General features: G+C 40.5%; 1 protein-coding gene across 1 annotated transcript in view; it reads left to right on the forward strand.

The window, feature by feature from the left end:
- Window positions 1-1,386: 1,386 nt before the first annotated feature.
- The window catches only part of RORB (RAR related orphan receptor B), a 210,925-nt gene continuing 191,091 nt past the window's right edge, over window positions 1,387-21,220 (forward strand). Inside the window, exon 1 of the mRNA XM_039223144.1 lies at window positions 1,387-1,713. Within this exon, the coding sequence (XP_039079075.1) occupies window positions 1,707-1,713 (7 nt within the window). The 5' untranslated portion in view covers window positions 1,387-1,706. The remainder of the gene's footprint in view (window positions 1,714-21,220) is intronic.

Here is a 21,220-nt window from a genome sequence, read left to right on the forward strand (position 1 = left end):
GGAACTTGCAAAGGAACAGTTTTGATATATGCATTGGATTTTTATCAAAATACAAATACATGGCGTCGATGACAGTTTTCACCTAAAGAATACAAAATACTTACGTTTAATTGCCAGTCTCCAGTAAATAGATCAATGTCTTCTGGTAGCAAGTGGACTTCAAATTCCTCCCTCCTAAAGCCCTGCCCCTCTATCAAATAAACAGCACCACACAGTCATACCTCTGGCCCCATGCATTTCCCTTGCATCACTGAGGTGGCCACACGGTCCACTGAGGCTGTTATCGTTGAATAGGGTAGCCAATGCCAGGAGATTTTCCAAATGCTAATAAAAATGTCCTTGACAAAAGAAAGTATTTAAAAAAATTTTTTTACAAAAATTTTTTTTAAACCGAAGAAATCTTAAGTGTTTCTTGGTTTTTGTTTTTAGGATTCGGGACAGGAAGCATCTGAAAGACGGTTTCAAAGGAAGCAGATGACAGTTGCACGGGACTGCGTTTGGGTTATGCTCAAAGTGATGGAAGTTGATCGGCATCACTCTGCCACCAAAGCTGAAGCGTCCTGCCGCTGGAAACCCCCGCCAGGGACTCGGAGTTTACCGAGAGAGGACTCCGCGGAGCGCGGCCATAAATTCAAAACTAACTGTCGGGGCAGGCAGTCGCGGCGAGAGAGGGACGGGACGTGGGACCCGGGGAGCCCCGCGCCCCTCGCCTGGAAAGGACTGGCCCAGTGCCTCCCCTCCCCCGCCCCCGAGTCGGAAGTGAATGTCACCTGCAGGCCAGCCCCCCTCTCCGGGCGGCTCCCCCCTCCGCTGCCCGGTTCGGACAGTCTCTGAGGACCGGTTTCAGCTCCGGCCGTCTTCGGGCTCCGAGGTCTGCAGCCCCCGCCTCTCTCCGGGAACCGCGTCCCCTCCCCCGTGGTCCGGCCCCCTCCAGCCCTGCCGGGCGCTGATTGGCTGCGGCGCTGACAGGAGGCGGGGCCTGGGAGTCCCGGCCAAACCCGCCCTCGCGTATAAGCGCCTTCTCGGCTCGCTCTCTCTCCATCTCTCTCCCCTCTTTCTCTCTCGCTCCCTTCCTCCCCGTAACTGAACAGTGACAATTCCCTGGGATCCGGCTCACAGGCACAGATGTCATGTGAAAACGCACATGCTCTGCCATCCACACCGCCTTTCTTCCCTTTCTGTTTCCTCTCTTTCCCCCCTCGCTCCTTCCCCTCCGTCTTTGTAACTAACAAAACCACCACCAACTCCTCCTCCTGCCGCCGCTGCCCTTCCTCCTCCTCCTCAGTCCAAGTGATCACAAAAGAAATCTCCTGAGCCGGAGGCGGTGGCATTTTTAAAAAGCAAGCACATTAGAGAGCAAGGGGAAAAAAAAAAGAAAGAAAGAAAGAAAAGAAAAGAAAAACAAAAGCAAAACAGAACCCAGGCACCAGCCAGACAGCCCGTTCTTTTTCCACCCTTGCTGAAAACAAACAACCCAACAACCATCAAAACAGTCATCACCACCATCATCAAAACTGTTAGCCTAGCGGCGGCGGCGGCGAACGTCACCCTCCGGCCACGGCGTCCGCCTGAAGGGATGGTTTTCTCTGCGGAGCAGCTCCTCGCCGACCACCGTCCTCACTTGTGCTGAGCAGGATTTCTGGGCTCTCCGGGGTTCGGGCTGGGAGCAGCTTCATGACTACGCGGAGCGGGAGAGCGGCCACACCATGCGAGGTAAGCGAGCCCGCGGAGCCCGGGGCGCCCCGGGTCCGGCCGACCCCAGCCTAGACTGGGAGGTGGGGGAGGGGGGCGCACGCCGCCGGGCGGACGCGGCTCGCGGCGCGCAGTCCCCGGGTCGCGTCCGCAGGTGGGCCGCGGATGGCCTGGGCGTAGAAAGTTGTGCGAAGGCCTCTCGCGAGTTCTGCAGGGACGCAGGAGGGCGCTTTTTGGAGACGGGAGGAGCGACGCTCGTGGCCGTCTCCCCGTCCACGAGTTGCCCCGGACCATCTTTGCTCGTCGCTCTCGGGTGCGGACAGCCGGCGGCTGCGGGCAGAAACGGCTGGAAGCGCGGTGCGCGCGGCGGTGGCCCGCCCGGGTCGGGCGCGCGGGGCGCACGGGCAGGCGGCGGGCCGGGAGCGCGCGGGCACGCAGACTCGGGCTGGCCGGGCCCACCAGGCGGCCCGGCCCGCTAGCCCGGCCCTTTGCGGGAACGGGGCGCAGAGAGGGGCGGTGTCGCGGGGCAGGACGCGGATTCCCGGATCGTCCTCGGCGCCGGGTCTGGCGCCGGCGCTGCGCCCCGGCCAGATCCGCGTGCGGCGCCCGTGCGGTCCGGGGACGAGCGCCACCCCGAAAAAAAGTTGTGCGGAGAAAGTTCCAGAGGATAGGAGAGCCCGCGCTGCCCGCGTCGAAGAAGGCTCTTTTGTCGACGGGCCGCTGCGGGAGGCGGTGCCGGGTGAGCCCCGGAGCCAAGGCCCCCAGCGGCGACGGCGGTGGCGCGGCTCCGGGGTGAGCTGGCAGCCGGGGGGCAGCGCGCGGGGGACACGGGAGAGACCTCCTCTGGCTACCCCTGGGGCTGCGCCAGCAGACGGCCGGGCCGGCCGTGGGGAGTCCCTCCGTCCGTCTCTCCCCGCGCAGTGCTGGCACCCTCGGGTTTCTTGCGCGCACTCGCTCACTTTCTGCTTGGCCACAACTTCACTCTTTTTTTGGAGAGCGGGCCCGGTGCCAGAGCACCATGGGGATACCCGCAAGCCTCTGGGCACCTGCCTCGCCCCCAGTTTTCTTCCTGGCCCCTCTACGGTGCTTTGTGGGGCTCCCCTCTCCCTTGCGCGTGGTCTCCGGGTCCTGGTAACAGAGAGTTGGAAACGGTCGGCCCCGGACCTCCCTACCTCCCCGACCGGCGACAGGTGGACTAGACAGGTAGACCTGCAAGCACTCGTCACTTTCCACCGGGCAGTACACACCTCCCACCCACTCCCCCAACACCTCCCTAGGAGGGCCAGGGGCAGCATGCCGACTGCTCAGCACACCGTGAGTGAGTCCCAGAGCTTGGACACTAGGGCAGGGAGGGACTGGGTTAGCTAGCAGGGCACTGGGGACAGGGCAAGAGAGGGAAGGAGGAGAGGGAACAGAGAGATTGTCCAGGGAAGTGGCTGTGAGGGACGTAGCTGAGGATCAGCGACGGGGACGGCCTGGTGGGATGGTTGATTGACCCGTGCACTGGGAGTGGGGGCTCCTGCGCTGGCGAGCCGGTTCCAGTTTAGGAACCCAGTTGGGGATTTGGTCACATGCTCCACTGTCTAAATTCTTTCAGAAAACTGTACTAGGCAATCGGCGAGTATAGAACCTTTAAGGGAAAGCTGCCCCAGTCTGTGTTTTCCTTTTTCTGTCCCATCTCACCACCATCCGCTCTCCTTTCAATTTCCCCTGCTCCTGGTCTGGGGCTGCCTGCTCCGTCTTCCCTCGCTTCCACCTTTACAACATTCCTCCCGTGACTGGGTTCTGCTGTTCTGAAGGTCCGAAACCACGAGTCACCTACGCTGCGACCCGGCACTAGGACCTGCGGCGTAAAAGCCGCTCACTCTCCCCTTAAATTGAAGAAAACAGAAGAGTATGGAGAAGGAGTGGGTTGTAGCTTGATCGCGCTGCTCCTGAAGGAGCAGTCTGCCGAGACAGTCCGGGTTCGCCACGCGCTCCTTGAGGGACTCCAGCAGCTTGAAGGGTTGAGAGCCAGGCGCTCGCCTAGCGCTCCCCTTTAGAAACCAGTCGAAGCCCACACCCGCTTTCCAAAGGCATCGAGCCAGCCAGGCTGCCCAGAAGAGCTTACCAAGTTCTCACTTACAAGGGCGGGCCCGGGGACTAGCACTGGAGAAAAAGCAAGCTTACAAGGTGGCAGATTCCTTTTCTCGCCTCCCAGGCTCCCCTTTGTTGACCCTTTACTGTCTCTCCTCAGCCATCCCTGCGCATTTCCTACAGACTATCCCTTCTCGTGACATCATGAGTTGTTCTTTAAGGATACGTTGAGAAAAGGTCCAGGCTACTCAGACGTCTTGTGGAAGTCAGGGTTGAACTTGAGTGTGAACTTGAGAAGTGAGAGCGGAAGCGAATCAGCTTTCTCTTGTGCCTGGGATACTAATCAGCCTACATCAGGGGGAGGGGACGGTTTTGAATTCGGCTTAACTTTGTACCCATTCCATTTCTCCCGTGCACACCCCTCCCCCAACACACGGGCGCGCGCGCGCGCGCGCGCACACACACACACACACACTCCCCATCTCCAACTGGTCCCTGTCAGTGCCTTTCCTTGTCAGTGCCTTGGCCTCCACTTCAGGGGTTGCAGTTGGCAACTATCCTGAGTCAAGATGCTTTGCGGGATATAAACTTGTTTCAGGATTAAGTGGTCCCCCTTGGGACCAATCCAGCAAATCCACCCTCCACCTCCTCCGGACCTCGGCAGCTCTATGATAGCTAAAAGAGACTCTATCCCAACAAAAGCTCTAAGGGTAAGAAAGGGGTTAAAAGGCTCTGATCCTCGAGGTCATTATCGTGCCCACTACTGAACTGATTTGTCCCCAGCTCCGTGGCTTACTCTGGGCCGGCCTGGGGCGAAAGAGCTTGTATTTGGTGGTGCACAAAGCATTTCACCCTTTGTCTGCCAGAAGGTACCACATAAGTTCTAGAGATGCTACTTTGTACATTGCATTTGGAAAGAATACCTTCTAACCACGAAAGGGAAGACTTTTAATTGGACCCTGTACATAGGTGAGCACAGGTGTGTGTGTGTTTCAAGACTCCTTCCTCAGAAGGCTGTCAGCTGTTTAGTACACAGGCACACAGAAATGGTCAGATTTTTCAGCCCTGCCCCCGCAGAAAACTCTGCCTCCCAAAACAGGGACACAGATGTCCTTGCAATCAATAGGTGATTGTGGCCTCTGCGGATTAGAAATCTGGTTTTCTGCTTGCTGTAAACAAGGACAGGGCTTGGCTTTTTGAAAGCCCAGTTTTCATCTATTATTTTCAGGTAGTTACTTTTTATTAACTGCTAACTTGAGAAAAACAGCAGCTTGCTCTGAGAGGTTTGGTAGCCCTTTGAAAGTCTGGAGCTCTGAATTGTCCTGCTGGCCAGGTCTTTAGATTTCCTAACTGAGTTCTCTATCTTAATTTCTTCCACAAATTCCAATTAAATATTTCTAGCCAAGGTCCCTATCTTGATTTCTTCCACAAATTCCAATTAAATATTTCTAAACAAGATTCCACCTTCCCAATTTACTACAAAAAAAAAAAAAAAAAACATTGCTGGAAGGACATCTCTGTCCATTAATGTTCATTAAATTATTCATCAGTAAGCTGTCTTTATTCCTAGAAAAGTGAACATTTAAACAGTTTGTTGGAAAAAATACATATAGCCAGAAAAATAAAATATGTTCTTAGGTGGTTACCACTTGGTACCTCCCCCCCCCATCCCCATCACCGTGAGTGAATTTACAGCAAGTTTTATGACACAAAGTGCCTGACATCTTCAGCTAAGATATGTCTCAGAACCACCGAGGCTTTTTATTTGTCTAGGTGTTCTGATAATCAGGAACTGGGAAACCAGGATAGAAATATAAAGGGGGAAATTTTTAACAGTAGGCCTCATGAACATGAGGGATACAAGATTAAAACTCCTTTGTTAGAATTCATTTAAAACTTAGAAGTCCTGGATTTAACATCAAGAATGGCATGGCTTTTGCTATATGTTTAGAAAACCCTTATAAGATGATTTTCTGTATCACTATTAAAGTGGTTTATGTGAAGTTTTACTTTGACATAAATAACATGTTTATTTTATACTCTTAAATATGAATACTAACCTTTACTTATTTTGGTGACAATTTGTTAAATACTAAACTATTAATAGCCTTAAAAGCAATTATTCTGGTGTGAACGTGATGTGAATACACTGGATTTCAAATTTAAATGTTACAGAATCATGAGACCTAATTTCACAGCAACAAGGATTTTACAGCACCAAGAAAGTAATAAGTTTTAGGGCTGGTCTTCATGAAAATGCCATTCAATCTATGTAATAATACCTACTTTTTTCCTAAAAGTAGCATATATAGGATTGGCACTAGGATTTGAACATGATTCAAGTTTTTCTAGATAAAAAAAAGATAAGCAAAAGTTTTTTAAGCTACTGTGTCACATTTTATAAACGTGTGTCAACCTTTCAGAAATGTAATGTGACCATTGTAGTTTTTATTCTTTTTTTTACTACAATAGTCCTAAAAAATTAAAGTGAGAATTACAACATTTAAGATTTTTTCATTGCAATGAATATATATACATATATATCTTAATTTAAACTGCATATTATAGCATTCAATAATATAGACTTTAAAAGTATTCTAGTAAATTATAAAATTAAAAATATTCTAAATAGGTAGATATGCTGGTGTTCTGCAAATTTGTAAATAAAGTTTTAAATTGTGAACAATAACATCGTTGTTACTGTACATTCTTGAAATCTAAGCCTTACAGACAATTATATGAGGAAGCAGGAGAAGTAATTTCCAAGTTAAAACCATCAAATTCTGGCCAGCTTAAAACAAATCAAGGGTTATGAGCACTTTATGTTATTAGTGCAAAAGTTATTACTGATTGAGGTGGCTTAGTATATAGGTATTTTTTTTCTTATTCTATTATTAAGAAAAGAACTTCTTAAGACTAAATCATCTTTGTATTTGTTCTATAAGGGCAACAAAACATAAAGGCTTTAAATTATATTGCTGTTAATTTAATGTAATTGACACTAATGAAACATTTTATTGTGAAGTTAAAATATACAGAAAAGTAAATATTAGGAGTGGACATTGTGCTTAATAATTAATATGTATTCCCGATGTCGTTTCACTATTCCATCCATTCTTCCCTAAAGGATAGAAATTAAGTAGACAAATGAAATAAGTCTTTTGTAATGTAATGAATAATGACCTTTGATAAAATGAGCGCTCTACACATAAAGTATTATTCCTGTAATTTTGTAATCATCTTCCAATTACAGCTTCTTGCAAATATTTATCTTACTTTGAATAGAATCTCTGACTTAACAGAATTCCTAGCAGATAATAGCAGTCTTTGGAGGCGTCTGTTGATACACACTGATACACAATATGTATATGTATGTGCCTATAACCGCCCACTCAGACAAGAAGAATGAATATTTGAGAGAGAAAATCATTCTTATCTTTGCTTTCACAATCCAGACTTCCAAATTCAAACATATTTAGAGAAACAGAAGCAACTTTCCAGAGCATTCAAAAGGAAGAAATGAATACATGTGGTACTTGAGTCTCATAAAAAGAAACTGTTAATGGCATCTATTTATAAATAATCTACACAAAACTCCATTATACTACCTAATGATAATTAGAGAGAAAAAGAATCAAAGAACTCAGGACTGCCAAGTAAATAAAATATTCCCTCTCAAATTAAGCTACAAATTCATAGATAACAAGGCTTATGCCATGAATTGAAGGATGTCTCCTTTGTAGCACAAGACAAAGGGAGCATAGAGGAATAAATATTGATTGAACTAATCATCTGATGAATAGAGATGAGATTTACCAGTGCACCAATATAATAGGCTGTGTTAACTAGTTCTTTCATAGTGCATATGCTGCCCTTTCAACCCCTGACCCCATCCATTCAGTTCTTAATGAGGGAAACCACAGGTGTTATAACGGCATTTATAGTGAAGCAAGCTAACTATAATAACCGTGTGGTTAACTAATGGCATTGAGGGGGGTGAATTCTTATGAAAAAACAGTGTGATCTTAGTGTCACAAAATTATTATGCATTGCAAGTCACTTAGAATTTGGGTTTCCTCTGTCCACCTTTAAGATATGTCATGTGGTCATCAATATTTCAAGCCCTAGATTTGTTTTCTCCTTAATAAGGGCAATTTCAGTCATGTTTATCTGAGGAGTTCAAAATGTTATTTTATATATATATATATATATATAAATATATATATATAAATATATAAACATATATATATATGTTACCTACATTGCTAATACCTTGCAGAGTAAGCATTTAAAACATTTAAAAATAACACTTAGTAGGTATACTATTTTATACTCAGTATAACATGTATTTTTCTTCGTTATTGCTTATTTTATAAATATTGGAAACAGAATATAACTTTGTAATAATTATTATAATTATGTGATAAACTTTGTCTTAAAATTAAATGAGGATGTTCTTGGCATGTCACCTTTTTCTAAAACATGAGGCTAAAAACTGGTTTGAATACATGCTCTTCTAAAAGAGCAGAAGTAATTTGTTTTGACTTAGGCATGTTCACCTCTGCATCATGAATATTTTATTGACTGGCTGGGTAGGCTGACTTTGTAAATTACTTTGCTCAAGTATTTTGCATCAAGTATTTCTTGATGTCATTTTTGGGTGTGGTTATTCATCATATCATGTGGTTCGAGGTTCTAGTTCTCTAATTCAGAGGAATTACAGAGAGCAAAGAATGGGAAAATTAATCTAATTGTGTACTGAATTATTTTTTTGTTGCTAGTTATCACTTTGTTCTCATGTGAGCCCAGTATCCATCCTGGTACCGTGAGGCGTATGAAAGCTTTGGGTTGCTTAAGGAAAACTCTTATGTAGATTTTATCTCAGAGGAAAGCTGTTTTAACAATGAATATTACAACAAGTCTATTTAAATTACATTTTTAAAAATTTTTGTATGATATTCAGTAAAGTATTCTTCTTTAAAGACTGTTACATTCCTCACACTAGAATTATGTTGTGATCATGTGACAACAGCAGATATATAATATTTTAATACTTAATCAGAAGTACAAAAGGTATTCTATGAATTTGGACACAAAATCATCCTTAGAAAGGAAACTGCAAAAGCTCTTTTAAAAGGCTTTGCCATTTACAGTCATTTCTTGGAATGTAATAAATAAGTATTACTGGCCACACAAAAAATTATAAAATATTTTATTTTAATCTTCTGGGTTTTTTTTAATATCACGTTCAAATACATCCTTCTTTGCTTATTTGGAACTAACTGCTTTTGTTTCTCCTCTGTTTTGAAAACTTTGTCAAACTCATTGATCCACTCATTTCTCGGAGTCCAAAGTAAGACATACTTTCAAATATGAGAATAAGATCGTCTTCCCAAATGTTTCCATTTCCAGTTTTCATTTTAAAAAGGATAGGTCTAGATTTCATCTTTTACAGACATATATATACACAAGTAGAAATGTATATGACTCGCATTTATTTATTCAGGATTTATTGAGCATCTACTCAAAGCAATGCACAGAACTGGGCCTTAAGAATGCCCACATTGATAAAGAATAAATGACTCGTGAGTTAAAGCCATGGTCAAAGCAAGAGCAAAAGAGAACGCTGTAGAGACGATCAGAACCGCTCTTGCAGGGGAAGTGATATTTGTGATGGGTCCCTAAGGATGAATACAAGTCCACATTACGTTAATTTGCTCATCATGAATGAAATGTATTAAAATATGCTTTGTTGTATTTCCCAGTTGTCTTTTCAGTCGATGCTGTGTGAAATTTAGTTTATCAGAATAGAACTATTCCGAAAAGAGCATATCCTGATGTAGAACAAGAAGTAGTAGTATCGTTCTCATACAGAACTTTTACCAGTAAAATGATTTTCAAGTGGCAGTTAAAAGAAACCTCTGAGGTTTTATAATTTTTTGTAATTTTTTTTATTTTAAATTACAAAATTTTAAATTTAATTACAAAATTTTAATTTTAAATTACAAAAAGAAAATGTACTGAAGGAGACAAATATTTTTGTAAGAGTGCAGCGTGTAAGAAAAAAAATAGCACCGAGGAAAAAAGAAGGGACATTTACAGTGTCCTTGTATACCTGTTTTTATCAGAGAAATTCTTAATTTTGTAAAATAAGGATGGCTGATACACATTGAGTGTCATGTTCTTTAACATTTAAGGTAATGCCTGAAGTAATGATATCTGCTCTAGAAAGCATCTTAGATTATTGGATATCGGAAAGAATAAAATCTGCTGAAGTGATAGGGTATGTCAGCAGTGTGTCTGAGGGCCATAGTGATATTCCTCACATTCTTCCATTCTGAGAACTTAGATATAAGACTGTACTCTGGGAATTAAACTATAAAGTTAACACATAATAGTCTTGCCTACTTTTGAGTTATTCTTTCTCTTAAGCATATTTAAAGAAGGAAAATTCCTGGCCTCCTAGATACTAATAAAAATGTGGGTGTATAAAGCAACTATTGGCCATGCCCTTCCCAACACTATCAATAGGTAATCACTGATCAGACTGAAAAAAGTATCTACTGCAGTTCATAATTAGGCTCTTCATTTTGAAGTGACAATTCGGCATTCTGGTCTTATACGTTAGCTCTTGTGAGCTTTGCTGACTTGAATTCTCACACAGAGCACTCATCCACTCGGAAACACTAGTGAGATCAAGTTTCTGAGCCTACAAAACTGACAACCAGATGCGAGGTTGGAGAGAATTCACAAAAGTCAATTTCACCATTTGATACTTCCAGGCAGCCAAATTGCCACTCTTGGTCCCTCTGCATTAGCATGAACTTCATCTTCAAACTTCTACATGGCTAGCAAGGCAGAGTCATAATTTTCAGACTTGAAAAATAGATATGTTTATTAAAATGCTGATTGTTAATTGGACTTTATTAGTCTAAGGAATGATGCTCTTCTGTTAAAACATACCTTGATAACATAACGGCTCTTGTACTTGATCTGTTTCTTTCTTGGCCCTGGGAGAATTCAAGAAGTGGCTTAATGACCCCATTTCTTCTTGGAGCCTTTCTTAAAAGGTGAGAGGTTGGAAAAGAGGGCACAGAGAGATCCCTTTAACTTTAGGAGCTTTGATTGAAGAGTTATTTAAGAAGGCAACTGTTTTTCTAAACACTTCTTCCCTCATCTTTTATTGCACTGTCAAGGTGCTGGTATGTTATATGACAGTGGACACATAGATCCATGATATGCCTGGGCCACTGTGCTTTTTCTGGGTGGTAAATGTAGACTGAATCTTTGTGGAGAACAGTGGTTATACTTGGAAGTGATATATGTAATGTGAGTCTAGATTTTTCATTCTGGCTTTCATGGAAATATGCCTAGTACTTAGTAAACATTAAACCACTATTTTGATCCTTCCATTAAAAAGACTATTTAAAGACAGTCTTATTAAATAGGATCAGAATGTGTTGTTGCCTGTAATTAATTCTGAGAATAGGAAATTCAGACAGTGGTACTATTTTTATTTGCCTAAATAGTATAATGAAAATCATTGTAACTAATTCTTTTTCGAGCTACATTTAAAATGTTTAATCTCACTTGCCCAAGGCATGGGTCATAAAAGTACTTCAAATGTGTTTCATAACATTGCATTAGCATGAACTAGACCCCTATCTTAAATTCCCAAGTAAAAATTTTAGCGTATCACTTGAGCTGGAATGAACATGCAAGTCATATTTTACCATCCAGCAGCTGTTAGCTTCTAGATCCCAGAATCAAACAATTAACATACAAGTTGAAACAACTTCAACATCTTGAGTTTCTAATCAATAGTTGGCTACCAATATTATTGTCAGGTCAAATAATAAAATTATTACACAGAACATTTCCTATTAACTTGTACATAAGTTGTTCCTGGCACATAGCAAAGGAATTAAACACTTTTTTGTAAAAAAAAAAAAAAGAAGAAGAAGAAGAAGAAGAAACCTTGTTCCAAATTTCCACAGTTATTGAATATGAGCAAATGCCACACAGTCTGCTTAAATAGAGGAACATTTGTTCAGGAAAAACAGATCGTATCATTAAGGTGCAGTGCTTCTTGGCAATAATATGTTTTCTTTTTTACAAACAGATAAATTCATTTTGAAATTTTTAGGATCTTAATCTACTCATCAGTTTGCTGAAAAATTAAGTTTAAAACAGTCTAATCTTTTCTTCTTCTTCTTCTTCTTCTTCTTCTTCTTCTTCTTCTTCTTCTTCTTCTTCCTAATGCTGACTGTCTTTCCAAAGGTTTAATTCTAGGCACTTCCATCCTTGCACATATATTTTCATTTTTGTAATTAAAATTAAACACGGAAGTACCAAAGGAACAAAGAAAAGGATTATCTTTCCAAAGACAGCTCAGAAATACCAATAATAAGAATGCCAATAAGTAGCATTAAAACCCTTCTGGTTATGTTTTTGTTTTATTTTGTTTTGTTTACTAATATTCCTAAAGGGCAGTTCTGGCTGCCATCCATGTCAGAGTTAGTTAGAATTTATTTTATTTGTTGTAGAAAGTGTTCTTTTGTAATGAAATAAACTGATGCTGAATTTCTTCCCACTGCAATTTCGTTAGTGACTTTTGAAAGGTTGTCTAATGCAGTTAACAATGAGTGTTGATTTAGAGTCAAACAAAGAGTTGTTGTTTGTTTGTTTGTTTGTTTGTTTTAATCGTAGCACAATGACCAAAATAAGTAAAAGAAAACACAGGACAGACAGGTTGCTAACCTCCAACAGCAGATCACGCTTCAATGTGATTCCACAAATCTTGATTACTGAGTACTTACAATATGTAATAGGCGCCCTCTACAATGACAGTCTCAAGAAAAGTGGCTTTTCTATAAAATTTCCTTCAGAATTCCTTAGATAATTTTTGTTTCATTTGAATTTCTCAGATCTCCAGTGTTGACTGCATCCTTTTCTCCTAAAGGAGAAAAATAGATGACGTGTCCATAATTATTTGTTAAAAAAGGTTGAGACCAGAATTTGACTTCAATCGAGGGCTTCTGACTCTGGCTCCAGTTCTATTTTTGTTACTCTGTGTTTTCTTTCTCAGGCTGTACTTTTTTTTTTTTTTTTTTTTTTTGCCACCGCTTCACCCACAGCAGACGTCAGTTTTACAGCAGACTAATACATTACGGCATCCGTGCTTGCTAACTGCAGATGCACCTCCACTACCGTTTGACCGGTATTGGCCCTCGAGATAAAACTTTTTACCAAAACTCTCATGAGTGTTTTGCCATATAAATAATACCTAATAGTGAAGTAAAATTATTTTTTACTCAATCACAAGATCCCCTTGGGCAAACAATACTTCTCCACCATTTTTATCCTAAAATAATGGGAATGACATCTACTGATCTCAGGAAGAATTAAAATAAGAAGTATGGACATATCTACAGATTCTAAATAGAAACTATCCAGTAAAAATAATAACAAATTCCAAACATATAGAGGGTACAATTTTCTCAAAGATTCTAAAATGGATTTCATAAACTAAATGTCATCTTGTGCAGAGATGTCAAATTCTGAGTCAAACTATATTTACAGATTTTTCCTCCACTAAGATCCTAACGTTATCTGCATCTACTTTAAGGAAGGAAACACCTTTATGGGAAAGTAGCCATAAAGACTATTGATGTTTACATATGAAATTCCTCTTCATTATGTAACCAACATACACTTACCTCATAATTTATAATGTTAATCTGCTCATTTGTCCCTCAGCTTGTCAATTTTCTTTTATGATTTTTATGTTTGTCAAGAGGAGGGTTAGCTATCTTTTGGCCATAAGCACTTCAAGCAAAGCAATGGGTCGAATAGCCAAGCATACCATCGATGACCCACCTGAGTTTAATGAATTTTGTGACTGACTGGGATTGAAAGTCCCCTCAGCACATCATTTGTATCAAAGGCCTATAATGCTCCTGTCCAACAATTTGTTTTGTACAAGCCTAAAATATTTTCTTAAGGACAAAAATCTCAACAACTTAAGAAGGAGCCATGTCTAATTGTGCCCAGCCACATAAAGAAAAAACAATTAAATTTGACAGTCATTCTAAATAAATGCAGAGTTCTGCTCTGCCTTAACAACACTGCAGAGTCATGTGTTTTGCATTTTGGCTGAAACATAGTGTTCCTTACAGCAAGCTACCATTTATATGGTTAATTTTTGTGCTTTCAAGTGAAGTCCATTCATATTTCTTTAAAAGCACAATTATTAGTCCACTATTATTGATCTTTCAGGCCTCATCAGTGAGCTGAACCACACACATAGCTCGAAACACTGTCCTTACTCTGTGTATTCTCCACGTCTCAAATTGATCCTATTTTATAATGGTCCTGACTCCCACACTAGACTAAATTTGACTACAGATACTATCAGAAAGAAAACGGACTGCACCAGAATCCACATTGAGTCTTCATCTTACATTTAGTACCTAGTGTGTTTAATAATATCATATTGGGGGAAATTGTAGGCTTATCTCAGGCAATTCTCTGTTTTACCTCATGTAAAATACCTGCTTTGCTTACTCTGTCTTTGAGAAATAGGGTCCTATTTTTTTCTCATGCTCATTAATTCTGTCAGCCTTTGTACTGTGGCTGCTCTTAAGGAAAAGACTGAAAACATTTTAAAAAGGAGCTGCGTAGACCTGAGAGGAGCTGAAACATGCAGCGTCATCGCTTTACAAATGTAATAGCAGGTAAAACGCACGGTAATCTCCTACCTGTGCATAGGGCTCTGTGGTTTTCGGCGAGCTTCTGTCGATGCCACCCAGATGATCCACACAGCACTTGTGCGAGGCACGCAGGACAGGTGGAGATGGGGATGTGCTTTGGGCAGCTGGGCCAAAGCAAACCCCCAAATATAAACAGAGTGCTTTTTAACAGCTTAAGAGTATGGTTTCAGTGCCTTAAAAAAATGGTCCCCACCTAAAAACAAACAACTGTTTTCCAAAAGGAGGAAATGTAACTGGTTGATAAACATTTGGTGAGGAAGAGCTCAGCCTCACTTATTAAAGAATTAAAACAGTATGAGTGACGTCTTCACCTGTCAGACTCTAGCAGGGTGTGATGAACTGGACATCCTCATATTCTGTAGCACGTGTTTATATTGGTATAGTCATTGTGCCTAAAGCCTTCATAAGGATCATACACCGGCACCTGGGTGACTCAGTCGGTTAAGGGTCCAACTTCAGCTCAGGTCATGATCTCACGATTCGTGGGTTTAAGTCCCACGTCGAGCTCTGTGCTGACAGCTCAGAGCCTGGAGCCTGCTTTGGATTCTTTGTCTTCCTCTCTCTCTGCCGCTCTCCCACTCGCACTCTGTCTCTCTTTCTCTCTCTCTCTCTCAAAAATAAACATTAAAAAATAATAATGATGATCATACTCTTTGGCCTAGTAATTTGCCTTCTGGGAATATTTCCAAAGGAAATAAAGTATCAACAAGCCTATATACCTAAAGACTTGTGCCTGAAGACTTACTGTCCTGTCATCGTATTATTTTCAATAATAAAGGGAAACTTTTTTTGTGGTACACTTTCATTCAGTATATATTCACTGTTATACTAGTATGTATTTACTGCATGTTCAATATACTTCACTAGTATTAAGTGATTATACACACCTGACAATGTGTTTTAGGTTCTAGGGATAAAATGGTGAGCAAGAACAATATCATTCCTCACCTCACTAAGCTTAAAGTGTCATAATAAAAAAAAAAAAGTTGGAATGAAAAATGGTATATATTATGTGATCTAAGTTATATAAAATGCATACACAAGAATTTTTTGAAATTTTTTAATGTTAATTTATTTTTGAGAGACAGAGCATGAGAAGGGAAGGGGCAGAGCAAGAGGGAGAGACAGAATCCAAAGCCGACTCCAGGCTCTGAGCTGTCAGCAAAGAGCCTGACATGGGGCTCGAACCCACAAACCGTGAGATCATGACCTGAGCTGAAGTCAGACGATTACCTGACTGAGCCATCCAGGTGCCCTGCATACAAAAGATATAGACAAAAACACAAAAATGTTAAAAGTTACTTCTAGATATTAACATATCATACAAATATTTTCATCATCATTGCCTTTTTTGGTGTGCATTCTAGATTTCCCATATATTCTTTGTAGATTAGTGCTTAGTATCAAAGGGAATGCTCAGTTTCTTTGGCATAGTAAGGCTGTACTTTATGACTCATTGTATTTTAGCTCATCCATTTGCCTGAGTTCAGCTAGGATAACAATAGGGATAAGGTGAAAGTTTAATGATTCATTAAGACAATTAACTTACTTGATATTTGCACAACTATTCACTCGTTCATAACCAAATATTTATCAGGCACTATCCTAACTGTTGAAGATACAGGGATGATAGGATTCACTCCCATCCTCTGAAGAGCTTAGACTCTAGTCTTGAAAGCCATAAGCTATAATTCACAGAAAGTACTGGAAATACCAATAATGTAAATAATAATAATATGCAGTTTAAAAAAAAAAAAAGCCTTCTCCATCACTGAGAAATGAAGAGTTCTCCCTAAGATCTTAGTAAGAGTGGGTTAATATTTCCTTTTTTGTCTCTGATGGCTCATATTAATTTGAGAAATATATTATTTCAAATATTGGAGGAAAGATCAAGGTACTCAGATAGAAAAATTAATCAGCTTACATTCATTTTACCTCCACTAAACTAGCCCCTATGTATTTCCTGACAGTACAGTCCCTGGAGATATTAAAGAACACAATCACAGACACATACTGAAGTCTCAAACTATAAGCAGCTAGAGGATTAATTGATTCCTTTGGTAAGGTGTGGAAACTTCATAAATATTTCTATGCTCTGAGGTAGATAAGAAATCCCAATTTGCCCTTGAGCCTGCTAAAAACCCATTGGTACCCTGTAGGGCAGAATTCAAGTATGATGTTCACTGCTAAGGTGGTCTTCATCCATGGTACTCATGGCCCCAGGGCCATGGTTCAAAACAGGTGGTAGTTTTGCCTCCCAGGAGATATTTGGCAATGTCTAGGCGCAGCTTTGGTTGCCACAGTTGGGAAGATGTTTCTGACATCCAATAGGTAAAGGTCGGAAATGCCACTAAACATTCTACAAAGTACTGGATAGCCCTCAAAACAAAGAATTATTCTGTTGTGAATACCCATAGTGCTGAGATGGAGAAACATGAAGGCTTTCTAAACAGCATCACTTACAGGTACTCAGTTTTCATATGTATTTGCTGAGAAAGCTGGCTCCTCTTTACCACCTCCCCTTACACAATAACCCCACTTCCACTCCACAGAAGGCCAAGCTCTCATTCATTACAAATCGTTTATGTGCTATACGTGATTCCCAAGATGGAAAAATTGCCATTGCCCTAAAACAGAGATGACTTGAAATACTGATCTGATGCTGAGAAAGTGAATGATTCTAATGAAGGGACAAAACATCGTTTTAGTGTCAGGTAGTTTCCGTTCCTTTAATTTCAACAAAATTGAAGGAAGATCTAACCAAATTATCAGTTACTTTAGATAAGTAAAAATAGTTTTTGATGATAGGATGCTATGTGATTTGAGGCGTCTGTTTCAGGAATTTAAAGAAAGTGAGTTAAACTGCTATGGCAAAATTAGTTTCGCTTCTATCTATATATTTATGTGAATACATTTTTCAGCAATTAACATTGCTAAGCACAAAAATAGAAAGAGAAATGATACTAAGCCATAGCGTATTCTAGTAGTAAATAATAGACAAGAATAGGTACCGGAATTAAATAGAAGAAAAAAAAAAAGCCCCATCTAGCTTATTAAGAGATTAATTTCCTTTAAATATTTATTTTTATGTTTAATAAACATAAAATTTGTTATATATCTGTGCAATTTGTATTTTTTTTGTAGTGATAACAATAGCAATAAATCAATCCAAAAGAAATGTTACCACTCAGAACCCATGTCCAGGGTGAGAGGGGAATGCTAAATTTAAATATTTAAACATCCTTTTCTTGCTGAGAAGTATAACCTGGTGATTTAAAATGTCTTTCAAACATGAAAATGTTGGCATCAGAATAAAATTCTGGAATGGTGAGGGGGAGTGAAAGTACAAATTTAAGGAAGAAAGTATATATTATAAAATTCCTGTTAGAGAAGACTTTATGCATTTTCTTTTCAAATGTATGATGTGGATATCGAAACATTTTGAGATTTAGATTTCATTAATCTATGTAAAAAGAAATTTGTAACTTTTATTTAAAAACATAAACTCTAAAGGTTCTCACAAATTGCACCCTATGCAATCTCTGCTTTTCAAAAGGATTCCTTTTCCACAGTGGTCCACCTTGTTTTCCCAAGTCCATATTAACCTGATATCCTAATAGCTTAGGAACTACATTAGATTGAGTGCCTAGGCAATAACTCTTTCAAACTCTAAGAACCAAGAATGATATTCTGTTCTCTTTTGACTTTTCATAGATAACCAGGCACAGTCATTTCTGAGAGACTTTGGACAATAACCAACAGTTCATTTCACTCAGGTTTCTAAATTCTTATTTTTTAAATATTTATTTATATTGGGGAGATTGCCAATGGGGGAGGGGCAGCGAGAGGGGGACAGAGGATCTTAAGCAGGCTCTGCACTGACACCCTGACAGCAGTGAGCCCAGTGTGGGGCTTGAACTCACAATCCACGAGATCATGACCTGAGCCAAAATCAAACACTCACCCGACTGAGAAACACTCATGTTTCTAAAGTGCCATTTCTCTGTAGAAGTTCTGGATGACCACCAACCTCAGAATCGGCAACCTGGAGATAGAAACAATATCCTTCTCAAAAAAGAGGCACTTCAGTACATTCCACCAGACCAGGGGTCAGCAAAATGTTTGTATAGAGCCTCCAGTAGTTAATATTTTAGACTTTATGGCCCATGTGTTCTGAGCTGCAACTGCTCAACTCTGAGCCTATAGCACAAAAGCAGCCACAGTCCATATGTAAATGAATGGATCCGTGTTCCAATAAAACTGTATTTGTAAAAACAAATATCCAGCTAGATTTGGGGGGCAAAGTTTGCTGACCCCAACACTGGACTGTCAAGTTCCTGAAGAAAGGACCCACGTCTTATTGAACTTTGTATTCCCATCAGCCAGTACAAAACCAGACACCCAATAAATGTTGAATAAATGAGAGTATTTAAGCATTAAGAGAAAGATAGTATATTGGAAGCAGGCTGTACAATGCACTATAGAAGAGAATAGGAAAAGAATTGTAAACCTCACTGGGTTTAGATATTAGACAAAGAGATCTATTTCTAAGGAAATACCAGGCAGCTTGGCCACAATTAGTAAAATGAATCTGTAATACATTATTTATACACATTCCCATATTGAGTGATTAACATTCAAGTATAACTTCTTACATGTTTATCCTTTCTATATTTTGAACCCCTGGAGTTCAGACAACATGGAATCTTCAACTCCAAATTCTATACCTTATCCATGCATAATAGGTAATTTAAACTTGAAATTAATTAACCATGAAGAAAAGTAACTCAAAAATGGCCAGTTAGCTAGCTGATGAACAAATATTTGGTGTATCTAGTATGTTGTAAGCATTATGCAGTTGTAGGATGACAATGAACAAAATTTATTTTTTTTAAAAAATTTTAATGTTTTATTTATTTCTGAGAGAGAGAGAGAGTGAGACAGCCTGAGCAGGGGAGGGTCAGAGAAAGGGAAACACAGAATCAGAAGCAGGCTCCAGGATCTGAGCTAGCTGTCAGCACAGAGTCCGATGTGGGGCTCGAACCCATGAACCGTGAGATCATGACCTGAGCCGAAGTCAAACACTTAACCGACTGAGCCACCCAGGTGCCCCTGTTTATTAAAAAAATAAGTATCTTAAAGCTCTTATAATTGTCATGTTCAGGTCTAATTCCTAACACATACTAACTCAGTTAATCCTCACCACAACCTTGTGACAAAATAGTGCTTAGTATTAGGTCCATTTGATAGGTAAAAGAACAGGGATACAGAAAGGTTAAGTAACTTGTCCAATGTCACACATCTAGTAAATGGCAATACTGGGATTCAGGCCTGAGCAGGCTACTGCCTTCTGTGTTCTTAACCAATGCAAAATGCTGTCACTTTTCCTGAGAAGTGAACCCCTAGGGTCTCAAAGGGACAGATGTGAATTGTTAACTAAGAGCACAATACACTGGCAAAGGATTCCTGTAACAGGTAAAGGCTAAATGAGTTCAGAAGTGAAAAGGTCAGTGTTACAGTGATTAGGATGAATATTATGGGTAGCCACTTGAACTAAACCTTCAGATCGCATAGAATTTTATTAGCAAGGAATTGCAGAGAAACTTTTCGGGGGGAGGGACAGAATGGACAAAAGTTTGGGTGAACAATTATAAGGCAGAAATTATATGTGCATACGACCTCAAATGAATCCAAATGTAAGGAAGAAACTAACATTTACTCAACCCTTACGATGTGTCAGCTATTATATTAGGTCCTTGACCTCTTAGGGAGCTAGTTACAATCTTGGGCATTAAAGCGAAACAGTCAGGTTCTAGTCCAGCCTCTAGTATGTATTGTGTGGCCTGGGGCAAATTACTTAATTTCTCTGGGCCTCTTCATTTGTAAAATGAAGATAAACAACACTTGCACCATGGGGTCATTGCCTGGGTTAAACTACATGAGATGCCATTATAAAGTACTTAGCATAGTGCCTTGGTATTAAGTCCTCCTTGGGTGCTCTTAAATTTTTGTCAGGAAAAACTGTGAAGTACAGTTGTTCCTATATTGTAAATGAGAAAGCTGAGAGTTAGAGGGCCTCAGACCAACGTCTATACATATGCCTAATTTTCCCAAAGAGTTCTCTGACAAGTAGAAATTTGGTTAGACCGAGGAAAGAACTGAGAGATGCTGAACTCCCATATTAAGAGTTTTGTTGTCGCAAGATGAATTGAGGTTGGGGGCCTAGTGTTTGAACTTTCGAAAAACCAATATATGACTGCTTCTGCATTGAAAATTCACCTCTTAGGACTCACTAGATAAAAAAAGGAGGTCTGGAGTCTGGGTGGGGCATATCCTAGTGTTACCAGGCTTAGCTGACATCTCAGCTGCCCCCCTCCCAACTTCTCCTAGCAAGTGTCTTCACTGGCACCTAACGGGTCCTAACATACCTTAGTGGATTTGATTTCAAAACACTGACTGAGCATAGTATTGAATCCAATTACAGAGAAGAAATCCAAGATTGTTATGGTAGTTTGGTGCCTTTTTTCGTTGTATTTATGTATATTCATTTAGCGCGATCAGCTGAAAAGGCTTGTAGACACAACATTTACCAGATATAAATTGCAATGTTTTCCCACATACCGTCTCGCTAAATATTATTACACCCATCTTGGGTTTTATTTTCCCCGTAGCAATGGAGG

The sequence above is a fragment of the Hyaena hyaena genome, unplaced genomic scaffold, assembly GCF_003009895.1.
Source record: "Hyaena hyaena isolate Hyena2069 unplaced genomic scaffold, ASM300989v1 scaffold_1284, whole genome shotgun sequence".
In the NCBI taxonomy this organism is placed as follows: Eukaryota; Metazoa; Chordata; class Mammalia; order Carnivora; family Hyaenidae; genus Hyaena; species Hyaena hyaena.